The sequence below is a fragment of the Saimiri boliviensis genome, chromosome 2 (assembly GCF_048565385.1).
Source record: "Saimiri boliviensis isolate mSaiBol1 chromosome 2, mSaiBol1.pri, whole genome shotgun sequence".
NCBI lineage: Eukaryota > Metazoa > Chordata > Mammalia > Primates > Cebidae > Saimiri > Saimiri boliviensis.
The window spans coordinates 233014256-233030433 of NC_133450.1; the positions used below are offsets into that span (position 1 = coordinate 233014256).

The 16178-nt window shown below is 42.8% G+C and overlaps 1 protein-coding gene and 1 pseudogene across 2 annotated transcripts in view; one reads left to right on the forward strand and one right to left on the reverse strand.

Annotated features, from left to right (window-relative positions):
* The window catches only part of LOC120366414 (uncharacterized), a 100216-nt gene that overhangs the window by 52715 nt on the left and 31323 nt on the right, over positions 1–16178 (reverse strand). Inside the window, exon 2 of one of the 2 annotated variants that reach the window (XM_074395516.1) lies at positions 72–212. The exons of the other annotated variant lie outside the window; for it this stretch is intronic. Within the exon in view, the coding sequence (XP_074251617.1) occupies positions 72–100 (29 nt within the window). The 5' untranslated portion in view covers positions 101–212. The remainder of the gene's footprint in view (positions 1–71; positions 213–16178) is intronic. 2 annotated transcript variants of the gene reach the window in all.
* On the forward strand, positions 1456–3939 carry LOC101033535 (polycomb protein SUZ12-like; annotated as a pseudogene).

Consider the following 16178-nt stretch of genomic DNA (forward strand, 5'->3'; position numbering starts at 1 on the left):
CCTAGTGAATTTCGGTAAGGGCTGAGCTGAGAAGGCTGGATACTGGGAACAGAAATCTTGAGTCCTCTCACCTGGATGACCACGGGCAAGAACTTTCCATCAGGATGCAGTTTCAGCACGACCAGAGGGGCAGCCAGATGCTGCTGGCTATACAGAATGACTTTGGCCTTGATCCCATCCAGCAATAAGTCAGCTTCAAACAGTGTGCCTCCCTGGATGGGGGAAGAGGGCAAGGGCTGCTATCAGTACAGGCATATTCTTTCTACTCTGATTCTTCCAGGGGAGAAGACAGAGAAGGAAACTAACTTGTTTCCATCACCTACTTTGTACCAAGTAGGGAAGTATGTGCTTATTGTCTTACACAATTTCTTTTTTTGAGACAGGGTCTTACTCTGTTGCTCAGGCTGGAGTGCAGCAGCAGGATCACCACAGCTCACTGTAGCCTTGACTTCCTTGGACACAAATGATCCTCCCACCTCCGCCTCCTGAGTAGCTGGGACTACAGGTGTATGCAGCCACACACAAAATTACAGGGACTAATTTTTGTATTTTTTACGGAGATAGGGTTTCACCATCTTAACCAGGCTGACCTGGAATTCCTGGCCTCATCCTGCCTCAGCTCCCCACCAAAGTCTTGGGATTATAGGCATGAGCCACTGTGCCTGGCCTTGTAATTCTTATACATAGTTGAATGAACCTCAATTTTACAGAAGAGGAAACAGATAATCAGAGAGGTTGGCCGTTTTGCCTGAGGTCACAAAGCTTACAAATAGCAGAACCAGGGTTCACATCCAAGCCTATCTTCCCTGTAATTCCATGCACCTTCTCTCTGTTGTTCTATGTTGATTCCTTATTAACAGCCACAGCACTCTGACCCCGATTCCCTTAGTCTGCACACTGCCTGAATCCCCAGTACTAAGGCCCGGTCACGTTTCTTCATTTGACCCTGTTTCTGTCAACCATTCCACCTTGCACACCCTCCCTCCACAGCATGTGGGGAGGAAGCCGTGCAGCTGAGCCTCTCCAGGATCCCCCAGGACTTCTGCTGAATCCCTCCTTGCTGACTGGCAGCAAGCCAGGCCCACAGTGGGTCCTGCAGCAGTATCCTTGATGCTAGCCCACCCCATTTCACTGCTGGGCCTCCTTAGGGCTCTGATGTCCAAACATCCAGCTCCTTCTCCAGCTGGGCCTGCAGTTCCTCCATCCCTGGAGGGAACATAAGGTGGGCAGGACGGTGAATGGAGACCCTCAGCACCATGGGGTTGGCACCATTAAGAAACTGGTACCTGTTTTTCCCCTTCCCTCCTTCCCTCCTCCCCTCTCTCCTCCTTCCCCCCTCAGTCCACGGAGCCTGCTGGGGTGAGCAGTTGGTACAGTTGGTATTGCAGGCGCTTACTCTCAGCGCTGGTGGGGCGGGGGGGGGGGGCGGGGGGGGGGGCGGAGGCAGGAACCGCGATGGCGCCTCAGAGGCACAGCGGTTGGGGAGCGGGGGGAGGGCTCAGGGGCCCAGCGCGGGGTCTGGGGGAGGCGGTTTTGGGGGTTCGGCGGCGGTGGCGGCTGCGACGGCTTCAGGCAGCAAATCCCGCAGCGGGGGCTATGGAGGCGGCGGCAGTTATTCGGCCTCCTCCGCGGTGTTACCAGTGAAGAAAGCTGAAAATGGAGCACGTCCAGGCTGACCACAAGCTTTTCCTCCTGGCCTTTGAGAAGCCAACACAGATCTATAGATTTCTTCGAACTCGGAATCTCACAGTGCCAATATTTTTGCACAGAACTCTTACATGTCGCATCGAAACTCCAGAACAAACATCAAAAGGAAACATTTAAAGTTGATGATATGTTATCAAAAGTAGAGAAAGGAAAGCAATAATCTCATAGCTTGTCAGCTCATTTGCAGCTTACATTACTGGCTTCTTCCACAAAATGATAAGCCATCACAAAACTCAGAAAATGAACAAAATTCTGTTAACCCTGGAAGTCCTGCTTGTGAAAGTTTGCCACAAAAAAAGAAAGGATGTAAGTTGTCCAATAAGGCAAGTTCCCACAGGTAAAAAGCAGGTGCCTTTGAATCCTGACCTCTAACAAAACCTGGAAATTTCCCATCCCTTGCAATTTCCAGTGATGAATTTGAACCTAGTAACAGCCATATGGTGAAGTCTTACTCGTTGCTATTTAGAGAGACTCGTCCAGGAAGAAGAGAATTTAATGGAATGATTAATGAAGAAAGCAATGAAAATACTGATGTCAACGAAGAGCTTCTAGCCAGAAGAAAATGAAATTGTGAGGATGGGGAAGAGACATTTGTTGCACAAATGACAGTATTTGATAAAAACAGGCGCTTACAGCTTTTAGATGGGGAATATGAAGTAGCCATACAGGAAATGGAAGAATGTCCAATAAGCAAGAAAAGCAACATGGGAGACTATTCTTGATGGGAAGAGACTGCCTCCATTTGAAACATTTTCTCAGGGACCTATGCTGCAGTTTACTCTTCTTTGGACAGGAAAGACAAATGATAAATCTACAGCTCCTATTGCCAAACTTCTTGCTACTAGAAATTCAGAGTGTTTCCATCAGGAAAACAAGCCTGGTTAAGTTAAATCTACTCAACCTATTGCTGTTAAAGAATCATTGGGCCGGGCGCGGTGGCTCACGCCTGTAATCCCAGCACTTTGGGAGGCCGAGGCGGGTGGATCACGAGGTCGAGAGATCGAGACCAACCTGGTCAACATGGTGAAACCCCGTCTCTACTAAAAATACAAAAAATTAGCTGGGCATGGTGGCGCGTGCCTATAATCCCAGCTACTGAGGAGGCTGAGACAGGAGAATTGCCTGAACCCAGGAGGCAGAGGTTGCGGTGAGCCGAGATCGCGCCATTGCACTCCAGCCTGGGTAACAAGAGCGAAACTCCCGTCTCAAAAAAAAAAAAAAAAAAAAAAAAAAAGAATCATTGACTACAGATCTTCAAAACAAGAAAAGAAAAGGATACTCCAAATGAAAACTGACAAAAATTAAGAATATTTTATCAGTTTCTTTATAACAATACTAGACAACAAACTGAAGTAAGAGATGACCTACATTGATTGCCTTTGGTGCACTCTGAACTGCTGCAAACTTTATAGTTTACTCAAGTATCTTAAATTCTGCCATAGCAGATTTATCTTCAATTATGTTTATCATCCAAAAGGTGCTAGGATAAATGTTTCTATCAATGAGTGTTATGATGGCTCCTATGCAGGAAATACTCAGAATATTCATTGCCAACCCGGATTTGCTTTTAGTCGCAATGGACCAGTTAAGAGAACACACATTCTTGTGTGCAGGCCACAACAAATAAAAGCAAGCATGTCTGAATTTCTTGAATCTGAAGATGGAGAACTAGAACACCAAAGAACATATAGTAGTGGCCACAATCATCTGTATTTCCATAGTGATACCTGCTTACCTCTCCGTTCACAAGAAATGGAAGCAGATACTGAAAATGAAAAAGATCCTGAATGGCTAAGAGAAAAAAACCATTACACAAATTGAAGAGTTTTCTGATGTTAACAAAGGAGAGAAAGAAGTGATGAAACTCTGGAATCACCATGTCATGAAGCATAGGTTTATTGCTGACAATCAAATGAATCATGCCTGTTTGCTGTCTGTAGAAAAGTATGGACAGAAAATAAGAATTTATGTCGAAACTTCATGCTTCATCTAGTCAGCATGCATGACTTTAATATTATTAGCATAATGTCAATAGATAAAGCTGTTACCAAGCTTCGTGAAATCCAGCAAAAATTAGAAAAGGGCAAATCTGCTTCCCCTGCAAATGAAGAAATAACTGAAGAACAAAATGGAACAGCAAATGGATTTAGTGAAATTAATTCAAAAGAGAAAGCATTGGAAACAGATAGTGTCTCAGGGGTTTCAAAACAGATTAAAAAACAAAAACTCTGAAAAGATCTAACCCTATATTATGGACAGACACTGAAATTGCATTTTAGGGAATTCATCCTTCAAGAAGAAGTATGTTTTTATTTTTATTTTTAATCATAGGTTCCAAACAGACACTGTTAGATGAAGTAAATGATTTCAACAAGGATACCTGCATCAAGGTTCTAGTTCATTATGCAGCATTATATGTGTATCAGTTTGTTTGATGCCTTGAAACATTCTGTAGTTTAAGCATGAAAAGCAATATTTCAAAGAAAGTGTTTTTACATTATCAAATATGTTGAATTGGTACTCTAGAAATTATTTTATATATTTAAATTAGAATGTTTTTTGCATTTATGACTGGCTATTTTTCTACTTTGTAATTGTGAGACAGTTTCTTGGGGAGGGAAAATTGAAGGATTTTTATAAATTATATTGCATTACTATTTGCAATCAAACTTTAATCCTTGTTTTTGAAATCATTTATCAATTGGAATGAAAAATTATAATGTAGGATATTTTATATTAAATTCATTTTACAATTTAAAAATAGCACTTCTTCATCTTATGCCTGTTTGAGAAGGTATTAATTTTTCACATTGTTGACAGTGAAACGCTATGTTGGTTTATGAGATTACTGACCATTTGTTTTCATGTGGATAATTTTAGAGCATTGGTCACCCAGTATCTTTTTTTTAAACTTTAACATTTTGCTTGTTTTGATTTTTTTAATTTGCTAATAACATGGAAAATAAAGCTGTTCATATCTTTAAATTAGGATTGCAAACCAAGGGAAGAACATGTTTGAGATTTTAAGATGTCACTTATAAGAGGAGAAGTGTTTTATTAAGAGTGAACCAGAAAACTGTTAATACCTTTTATTTCTTTGCAAGGATGTCTTTGTAATGTGTTTCATGAATAGAATATCCAATGCAGATAAGCTGACTTGAATCATTTTGAGCAATTTTGCCCTGTGTTATATGTGTTTCATGCACATATTTGCAGTTGGATTTTCTCCAACAGAAAGGGGTTTCACTACTGGCACATTAACAAGCACCAATAGGTTTTTATTCCAACTCCTAGCACTGTGGTTGAGTAACATCACCTCGATTTTTTTTTTTTTTTTTTGAGACGGAGTTTCGCTCTTGTTACCCAGGCTGGAGTGCAATGGCGCGATCTCAGCTCATCGCAACCTCCGCCTCCCGGGTTCAGGCAATTCTCCTGCCTCAGCCTCCTGAGCAGCTGGGATTACAGGCACATGCCACTATGTCCAGCTAATTTTTTGTATTTTTAGTAGAGACGGGGTTTCACCATGTTGACCAGGATGGTCTCGATCTCTTGACCTTGTGATCCACCCACCTCGGCCTCCCAAAGTGCAGGGATTACAGGCTTGAGCCACCACGTCCAGCCCGATTTTTTATTATCCTTAAAGATATTGCATTTTCATATTCTTTATTTATAAAGGATCAATGATGCTGTAAATACAGGTATTTTTAATTTTAAAATTTCATTCCACCACCATCAGATGCAGTTCCCTATTTTGTTTAATGAAGGGATATGTAAGCTTTCTAATGGTGTCTTCAGAAATTTATAAAATGTAAATCCTGATTTGATTGGTCTTTAAGATGTGTTTAACTGTGAGGCTATTTAACAAATAGTGTGGATGTGATTTGTCATCCAGTATTAAGTTCTTAGTCACTGATTTTTGTGTTTAAAAAAAAAAAAAGGAAAGAGGGAAATTGCAGCTTTCATTACAGATTCCTTGATTCGTAAGCTCTCCAAATGATGAGTTCTAGTAAACTCTGATTTTGCCTCTTGATAGTAGATCTCGAGCATTTATCTCGGGCTTTAATTTGCTAAAGCTGTGCACATATGTAAAAAACAAAATAGGCCGGGCGCGGTGGCTCAAGCCTGTAATCCCAGCACTTTGGGAGGCCGAGGCGGGTGGATCACGAGGTCAAGAGATCGAGACCATCCTCGTCAACATGGTGAAACCCCGTCTCTACTAAAAAAATACAAAAAATTAGCTGGGCATGGTGGCACATGCCTGTAATCCCAGCTACTCGGGAGGCTGAGGCAGGAGAATTGCCTGAGCCCAGGAGGCGGAGGTTGCGGTGAGCCGAGATCGCGCCATTGCACTCCAGCCTGGGTAACAAGAGCGAAACTCTGTCTCAAAAAAAAAAAAAAAAAAAAAAAATTAGACGGGTGCAGTGATGGACACCTGTAATCATAGTTATTCAGGAGGCTGAGATGGGACAACTGCTTGAACAAGGGAGGTGGAAGGCGCAGTAAGCCGAGATTGTGCCAGTCACTTCACTCTAACCTAAGCAAAAAAATAAAAAAACAACAAAAAACATAGGTTTTGTCTTAAAAAGACAACAGAGTGATATAATACGGATAGAAAAAGACAGGAAAGTGGTATCTCTGGTGACTGGATGCTACACATAAATTTAATGCCACATTATTTTTTTTGTTGTTGTTTCTTTGCTTGTTTGTATTGAGATTAAAGTCTCACTCTTCTCCCACGCTTGAGTGCAATGGTGTGATCTTGGCTCATTGCAACCTCTGCCCCTGGGTTCAAGCAGTTCTCCTGCCTCAGCCTCCTGAGTAGCTGGGGTTACAGGTGCCTGCCACCAAGCCTGGCTAATTTTGCATTTTACAGTAGGGAAAGGGTTTCACTATGTTGGCTAGGCTGGTCTCAAACACCTGACCTCAGGAAATTCACCTAACTCGGCCTCCCAAAGTGCTGGGATTTCAGGTGTGAGCCACCATAACCGGCCGACATGTTATTTTTGTAAAGATAAGAGAAAAAAAGATATTTTTTAAATCTCAGGGTTGGAGACTCAGGGATGGTCAGCAGTTCACTCACCAGTGCTTGTGGGCTTTGTTCCCTCCCTGGAAAGGGATGGAGAATTCCACATCCAAAGGAAGCCTCTGCCGCCCATGGTTCTGAGCTTGAAGTCACTAGGACTTCTTTCAAAATTGTGTGATGAGGAGACTCCAATGTTGGCCTCAGTTCCCAGGCTGAACTCAGCAGATCAGCCCATACTTCTGTATTGAGACAAAAGGAAAGGAACTGTTGGAAAGCAACACCTATTGTCCTGGTCTTGACACCAAGGAAGAGGACAGGTGACAAAGAAACTGAAGACAGGTGGTAGAGAGAGGTATAACATTCTAGTCCCTCAATCTAGAAATGCTGGCAGGACCAACAACAGCTTCATACCAGGCTAGGTGCAGTGGCTCATGCCTGTAATCCGAGCACTTTGGGAGGCCGATGCGGGTGGATCACCTGAGGTCAGGAGTTTGAGACCAGCCTGGCCAACATGGTGAAACCTTGTCTCTACCGAAAATACAAGAATTAGCGGAGGCTGCAGTGAGCCTAAGATGGCGCCACTGAGCTCCAGCCTGGGCAACAAAGTGAGACTCTCAAAAAACAAAAATGAAAACAAAAATTAGTCGCAGGGTCAGAATCCCCCGGTGAAGATTCTTCATAAGAAAAAAGACAGGCCAGGTGCGGTGGCTCAAGCCTGTAATCCCAGCACTTTGGGAGGCCGAGGCAGGTGGATCATGAGGTTGAGAGATCGAGACCATCCTGGTCAACATGGTGAAACCCCGTCTCTACTAAAAATACAAAAAATTAGCTGGGCATGGTGGCATGTGCCTATAATCCCAGCTACTCAGGAGGCTGAGGCAGAATTGCTTGAACCCAGGAGGCGGAGGTTGCGGTGAGCCGAGATGGCGCCATTGCACTCCAGCCTGGATAACAAGAGCGAAACTCTATCTCAAAAAAAAAAAAAGACAGGATTGTAACTCTTCAGCAGCTGCAGGGCAGGTCATGCAAGATGAGGAACAAAAACGTTCTAAATAATCAAAATTGGAACTCTCAGGTCCAGCTTACTTTGTAAATCTCAAGCTAATCAGAACTTTGCCAGGGCCAGATTTAGCAAGCCTGCATCACCTTCTTCCCAAACCACCAAGTTGTTTAATTCTTCAGATAAGGCAATAGTGACATTTTAACTTAAAACCTTACTTAAAGTACAGGGACAATATAAGGTAAAGTACGAATGTTTACATTTAGCTATGTTTACAGATAGCTGTCAATTGGTCTAAAATTCAAGAAGGGATTATTGCATTTTTGTAGAAATGTTAATCAATGTAAAAAATATAACTGACTTCATCTCATTTGTTTTATGTATTAGGTGCACTGTGATGTAATGATAACAGCAGTACAACTTAAAGTAACTAAATTAATAACTGTACTTACTATTAAGTGTTCTCAAATAATTTCTTTACTTTCTTTCTTTTTTTTTTAAACATAGAGTCTTGCTTGCTCTGTCACCCAGGCTGAAAGTACAGTGGTGCAATCTCGGCTCACTACAACCTCTTACTCCTGGGTTCAAGTGATTCTCATGCCTCAGCCTCCTGAGTAATTGGGTTTATAGGTGTGCGCTGCCGTGACTGGCTAATATTTTCATTTTCAGTAGGGATGGGGTTTCACCATGTAGGCCAGGCTGGTCTCAAACTGCTGACCTCAAGTGATCCACCTGCCTTGGCCTCCCAAAGTGCCAGGTTTACAGGCATGAGTCACTGTGCCCAGCCTCAAATGAGTAACTTTTAAATGAAACCATTCAAGTTTAGATTTGGAGACTAGCAAGGGAACCAAAGTTTTCTACTGAATGTTGGGAGAAAATAGTAATATAAGATTATTATTCATGGACAGTAGGTTGTTGAAAGTGAGTCTGATTATAAACATCTACCTGAGACACAGAACTGAGAAGCAGATTAACTTTTGAAAGTTCAGAATAGTAGAATCACTCAAACCAGTAACATGTCAACAACCTGATGAAATCCAGTCTCTATTAAAAATACAAAAATTTTTCTAGGTGTGGTGTCATGTGCCTGTAAGCCCAGTTACTTGGGAGGCTGAGGCAGGAGAATTGCTTGAACCCAGGAGACAGGTTATAGTGAGCTAAGGTCATGCAACTGAACTCCAGCCTGGGTGACAGAGTGAGACTCCATCCTAAAATAAATAAATAAATAAATAAATAAGACACAAACTCCTGCATAATCCTTGATAACATGTTTTTACCAACCCAAAAGATAGTATGTTAACCGAATAGCAAGTTAAATAAAATGTGGTTCAATTTAAAATTTTTGGCTGGTGTGGTTGCTCTTGCCTGTAATCCCAGCACTTTGGGAGGCCAAGGAAGTCAGATCAGCTAAGGACAGGAGTTCAAGACCAGCCTGGCCAACATGGTGAAACCCTGCCTCTACTAAAAATACAAAAATTAGCTGAGTGTAGTGGCTCACACCTGTAATCCCAGCTACGTGGGAGGCTGAGACAGGAGAATGAATCACTTTAAACTGGATGGCCGAGGTTGCAGTGAGCCAAGATTGTGCCGCTGCACTCCAGCCTGGGCAACAAAGTGAGGCTCAAAAGAAAACTAAAAAAAAAAACTAAACAAATAAAATAAAAATGTTATCTGTTAATGCCCTATTTTCTAATTTGGCACCTTTTAAATGTTTATAAGCAGATGGCTGAGTTGTATTTCTCTACATAAATTCAGATGAAATAATATTGTCCAAGTTAAATACTGAGATTCTAAAGAAAAGTTTATAAATTATTTAATGTCTATAATATGAATTTTTTTTTAATCCCCCATCACTGCCACCCCCCCTCATTCCCCGGCAGAAGAATTTCAAATCTCCTCTCTAAATCCTGTCTCCCTCTTGTCCCCTGAGAGGCTGTCAGATTTGAGAAGTGGCGGGGACTGGCTGGAAGGGCACTCACTCCTGCCATAGCCCCCACCTATGCAGAATCCATGCATCCAAGGAGCTGGGCGGGCAGAGATAAAGCTGGTGGGACCCTTGCCCTCTGCCAGGCTGTGGAGAGAGCAGGCCTTTCAGGATATCCAGGCGGGCTGGGGTCATGGCCCGGGTCCAGGCATCTGTACCAGCTCTCGTCCAGGCACCATCCCAAGGCTGCCAGCCAGCCCTGCAGGGGAAGCGTGTTCCAAAGTGTTGAATTCCAGAATCCATCAGAAATTACAAGGCCAATTAAATGCGCTCGGTTTAGCGCTCTGGTGTGGCCTAAAAGGCTTCACACAGCTCCTTCAATCCCAATGACTTTTTGCAACTTTGTCCCCAGAAATTGCCCAGCGCCTGTCACTGTGAGTGGGAGGGAGCAGAGCCTCAGCCTCCCCTCCAAGTGGCTGCGGAGGGACCGCCTTAGTGTCCTAGAGCAGGGCCTGGACCGAATCCCACTCAAGACCAGAAAACTGGGGTATGTAGAACCTAAGGCAGCTGCCGGTTCCCTGGGAACACAGCCTGGGGAGGGTGCCCAGGCCGACAGCCTGTCTCAGGGATATCTTTTCACAGGTCCCTGGGAGCTGTCATCATCTTTTTCAGAATCTGCCATGTTGCCATGCACCCCTAAACAAACAAGACACCCATTCTGCGAGTCTCCCCAGCTCTGTTGCCCTTTTGGAGGTGCTAGTGACAGGAAGAAAAGAATTCCTTTCTTGTCCCATTCAAATGCTTATCAGCTTTGCATCCTGTGCCATAAAATTCTAAAATAAGATACCAAGATGTCCAGACAAGATGGACTCCCTGTGCCTATTAGAGGAGCTCTAATTTTCTTTCCTTTTTTTTTTTGAGACAGGGTCTCCATACCCAGAATGGAATGGAGGGGTGCAATCTGAGCTCACTGCAACCTCCATCTTCCAGATTCAAGCAATTCTCCCACCTCAGCCTCCCAAGTAACTGGGATTACAGGTGTATACCACCACACCCAGTTAATTTTTTGTATTTTCAGTAGAGATAGGGTTTCACCACGTTGGCCACACTGGTCTCAAACTCCTGACCTCAAGTGATGTTCCCACCTCAGCCTTCCAAAGTGCTTACATCACAGGCATGAGCCACTGCACCCAGCCAGAGCTCTACATTTAAAAGCAGAAACCTGTGGCCATAGCAGGATGAGAAAGAGTTTCTCAACAAGCAGCTCTTGACAAACATCCTGCTTTACAGCTCTGAGCCAGAAAAGTTTTAGTAACCAGAGTCAGGATAAACTGTAGCCAGAAAGCTACTCCTCGCAACCGACCCCACTGTGTCCTCCATCCCACGTCCAAATTGAACAGCTGACAAATACTTTTGGTTTTGGGCTTTAAACGCTCCCAATCAGGGGTGGATTATTTGACAAATCAGAACTGAAGAAGTTTTAATCCTTCATCAACAAAAACGGACTAAGACTATGGGCTAGAAATTGTTCTTATTTAAGCCAGACCTTCCCTTTGTTCTTTCAAGAGGACACTTTCATTTGTACTGAAGGCTGTGCCTCCCAGGTTTGTGAATGTTTTTTTTTTTTTTTCTTTTTTTTGAGACAGGGTTCCGCTGTTGTTACCCAGACTGGAGTGCAATGGCGTGATCTTGGCTCTCTACAACCTCCGCCTCCTGGGTTTCAGGCAACTCTCCTGTCTCAGCCTCCTGAGTAGCTGGAATTACAGGCACGTGCCACCATGCCCAGCTAATTTTTTGTATTTTTAGTAGAGACGGGGTTTCACCATGTTAACCAGGTTGGTCTCGATCTCTTGAGCTCGTGATTCACCCGCCTCGGCCTCCCAAAGTGCTGGGATTACAGGCTTGAGCCATCGCGCCCGGCCTATGAATGTTTTTTATAGAAAGTAAAGCTCTCCCTTCTCCTCTGCTGATCTCATGGTCTTTTGTTAACCCCCTCTAGGCCTTTCTAAATAGGGCCACAACAGGAAGGTCTGATAATGGTGAAAGGTGACTGAGATAGGGCCTACCTTGCATATTTTTAGAAGCCTTAGCAATAATAAAATCCAACCTCCTCATGTGACAGATAAAGAAACTGAGGCTCACTGGAGTGATGGGTCAGGCATGGATGGCATACTAGCTTCAGTTCACGAAGACAGCGCTGATAAAGCCTGGGACAAGTTGTTCGGAGGGTTACCCACCTAATTTTTATCCACCTAGCTACTAATGCCTGGAACACTGTAGTTTCCACCTATCTTGAATCAATACCCGTATATAAGTTCCCTGTCTATGTGTGTTTGTGTGTGTGTATTTGCTGTATACAGACTTTGCATTCTTTCTGACTTAGCATTATATGGTGAGCTTTTCCCAATGTCATGCAGGAGGCTCTCAAATATGTTTGTAGGAAGAATGCCAAACAGTCTTTGAAAAACCTCAGCTTTAGGAGCCACCCCATATTCAACTGATACAGCTGAATGTGTCTCACAAGTCCTATTGCTATGCCTTTAGGTTTTTAAAATCAGTTTTAACTGTCAAAAAAAAAGTGCTGCTGAGAACATCCCTGTTAAGTCTCTGCATTTCTGACTCTTTATAAGAGTCTAGTACTAGAGTTGTCACACTAAAGACCACAGATCTTTTGATGCACAGGGCTTAGTTGCCTACTCAAAGGACTGTGCTAGTCTATACATCTAGCGGAATAACGGTGCTCACTTTTCTTTCATCGTTAGTGAGGCTGACAATTTATTATGAGTGGAGGAAAGTGACAAAGTCCATATGCAGCTAGATGGTGGTCACGTGGTGTATTCTAGAAGCATCACCTTCTCTGCTTGTGCCACTGGCCCACTGTGCTTGGCATCTCCAGTACACCCAGCACCACGCATGTTGCTGACGCAATGAATGTGTTCTGACCTCGAGTCCCATCTCTCATCCCAACCCCCATAGGTCACAGCCATATAGATCTCTGGGGCTGTCATTTTTCTGCGCATCTTGAGTGGAAAACAGGAAGATACACACGCTGCTAGCACCAGCCATAAGGACATCGTGGTGTTCTCCTTCCTGTCTTTACTTTCTCATTGGTCCTTTTGCTTTGTGTCCTTCCCAGTGCTGTCATATGCCCTGGGTGGCTGCTGTCACTTTTACTTAGGGATGTTTTGGTTCCACAAAAAGGACAATAAAGGGAAGGGCAGATCTCATCTTTCCTGCGCTCATTCCTTTATTTATTCATTCAACAAATATTTCTTGAGCCACCTATTGTATATGGGCCAGTATGCTTATTGGAGATGTAGAAGGAAATAGTGTTGGTATGAGTATCTGACAGTGCTGGACATGCACTAAATGACAAGCACTGCATTCAGGATAAAATTACATACATGATCTTATTTAATACTTACCACAGCCCTGTCACATAAGTACTGTTATTTCTCCCATTCTGAAGATAAGGGAAGTGATACCTACAGAAGTTAAAAGTCACAGTTGATTAATTGGTGAAACCTAAATCTCAATCTAGGCATTCGGCATTCACAGGTAGTTTCCACAAAGGTAGGGAGTATTCCACGCAGAAGGGGTGTCATTTCTGAAGGCCCTGATAGGGCTTGTTAAAGAAATGGTAGAAAGTGAATGTGGCCAGGGCACAGAGTTCTCAAAATTGTACCTACAGTATTGTAGCTATCATAATATGAATGGCAGCTCCTCCCAATCTCAACCTGCTCTGTGTTTTGCTTGGGTACAAACTCAGCTGTGACTTTATGGCTAAAGCACTGAGCCTCCTGCATGCTCCACTGAAGTCCTAAGCATCTGTCTACTTTGATGACTTTGTCCACTGGAATTGCCAGTTTTCCAGTGTTCCAGAAAGAACACTCTAAGGGCCCATGATGGATGCTACTTTACTTTGACCTCTTGTTTTTCCAGAGTTTCAAACATCCCTTATACTCTTTTTTTTAAAAAACTATAATAAGTGAATAGTTATCAACAGATACAGACGCAGGCAGGGAAAAGAAATACGAGCAGAAAAACTAACTCGGGTTTCTAAATCCCATCAATAATAAGGCTCCATAGTAAAATGACAGAACTGTGTTCTGTTGGTGTTCATTATTCCCAATGAGAGCACCACTCTGCCCACAATCTGCATTCTAACGTTTCTTCTCATGAATAGCTTTATGATTTTGCCAAGTCACCTAGCTACTCACTCCCATGTTACAGGGCTTGTGAGGACAAATGAAATAAAGCAGTGGTTCTCAAACTTTCATACAGATTCCTGGTCCCCTCCCCTAGACTTTCGGATTCAATGCATAATGGGTAGAGCTAGATAATTTGCATTATTAACTGCTTCGCAAATGATGCTGATGCTGATGGTCCAGGAACCGCACTTCTGAGAAGTACAGAAACAAAGCCTTATATTCAACAACAAAATCCGCATAATTATTTCTCCATATTGTCTCAACTGATGGCTTAAGGGAAAGAAAATAGATTTATTAACTATCATTCAGAATGCATATAATGTCATTTTATTTAATTCTGGCAACACTCTACAACATAACTGTTAACATCGTTTTGTGGAGGACGATGTTAAACCTCAGAAATTAAACAACTTGCTCAACATTAAACAGTAAGGAAGGGGTGAGCAAATGCGTTTGACTCCAAAAATCTACATTCTCTGTTATACTTTGCCACTTCTAACAATCTTTGGCCAGCATAATTATATTAACCCAGAATTCTAACTTCATTCTACTTTCTATGTGGTGATCTGTCTTCTACTTTGTCCTAGTCTATTTTAAAATTTTTGTTATAAACTGGTTCAAATTATCTAAAGAACGCCAGGCACGGTGGCTCATGCCTGTAATCTCAGCACTTTGGGAGGCTGAGGCCAGCAGATCACTTAAGGTCAGGAGCTCCAGACTAGCCCAGCCAACATGGTGTACTATAATACACAATAAAAGATGGCTATTAGAATTATAACTTGGGGGATGTGCAACCACACTTAATAACCACATGAAAAAAGACACTATGAAGAAACACATCTGACTGGTCACCAGTAGCACAGGTCATTGTTCCTTAGGAGCTGGTCCACCATGTCCTCCACTGGGCAAACCTGGGCACCGCTCTGTAAATGATGGGAGTGTCTCTCACATCACCGAGTACTAATCAATAACCATATCGCATACCCTTATACATATAAATTCAATTCTCTATCCTGTATAAACACAGAACCCCGTCTCTCTATCAGAGACACACATACTACATTCCCAGAATACATAACCCTAATAACCACTTACTAAAAAATACAAGCACATAGCCCCACAAAACATTCATCCAAACTGCCAAGCCCTTGAACACACAAACTCAATGCTCATGTAGTTCTCTGCATGCCCTAAATATACCCACAATTAACTAACACCACAAATATGCAAATATGCCACTTCATATCCCCAAATACACACACAGTCCCACAATACCTGCACATATGTAATCACACTTCCAAATACGTAAAAATAACTCCTCCATCTTCCAAGGCACAAGAATCATACAAACTCCACCTCACAACTGCACACATTCATCCTACCAGTCCCCCAAAAGTCATGGATCTGCCCTTATACATTGAAATAGCCATAATACAACCCCTGAAAATCATGAAAACAAACACACAAAATCATGCAACATGTCCTGAGCACACAAAGGGCCTTCCTACATTCCCCGAATATGTAAACCAAACAGAGAATACATCCACAAAAACAAACAGAAGCACCTTCTCTATTATTGCCCACATGCACAAGATAATTCTTCCAAATATTTCAAACATTAGACAAATACAAATCTCCAACATTCATTTGAGAAAACACAACTGCACAACCGAAATCACAAATATTTAACCCCAATTCTTCTGGCATACATATATTACATCTCATATCCTCCAACATAAACACTCGCTGATACATACTGCCACAAAAACATTTATGAATAGTTATGAATGATCTCTTTTTTAAATTTTTTGAGACAGTCTCACTCTGTTGCCCAGACTGAAGTACAGTGGCGTGATCTCTACTCACTGCAACTTTCACCTCCTGGGTTCAAGCAATTCTCCTGCTTCAGCCTCCCGAGTAGCTGGGACTACAGGTATATGCCAACACACCTGGCTAAGTTTTGTATTTGTAGTAGACAAGGAGGTTCTCAATGCTGGCCAGGCTGGTCTTGAACTCCTGACCTCCACTGATTTGCCCACCTTGGCCTCCCAAAGTGCTGGGATTACTGGCATGAGCCACTGTGCCTAGCCCAGTTATGACCTTCTGTAATCTGCAATCTCCACATAGACAACACCAACCCACAGATGTGAATACATACAAGATTTTCACCAGTTAAATACATTTCAAATTGTAAACTAAGAAGTCATATAAACACATTTTTCACATACACACAACCACCCCACAAATCTCATACCCCTTAAAGTCCAAAACAAACCGTTCTTACATTCTCAAGTACACACACTGGCCCAACTG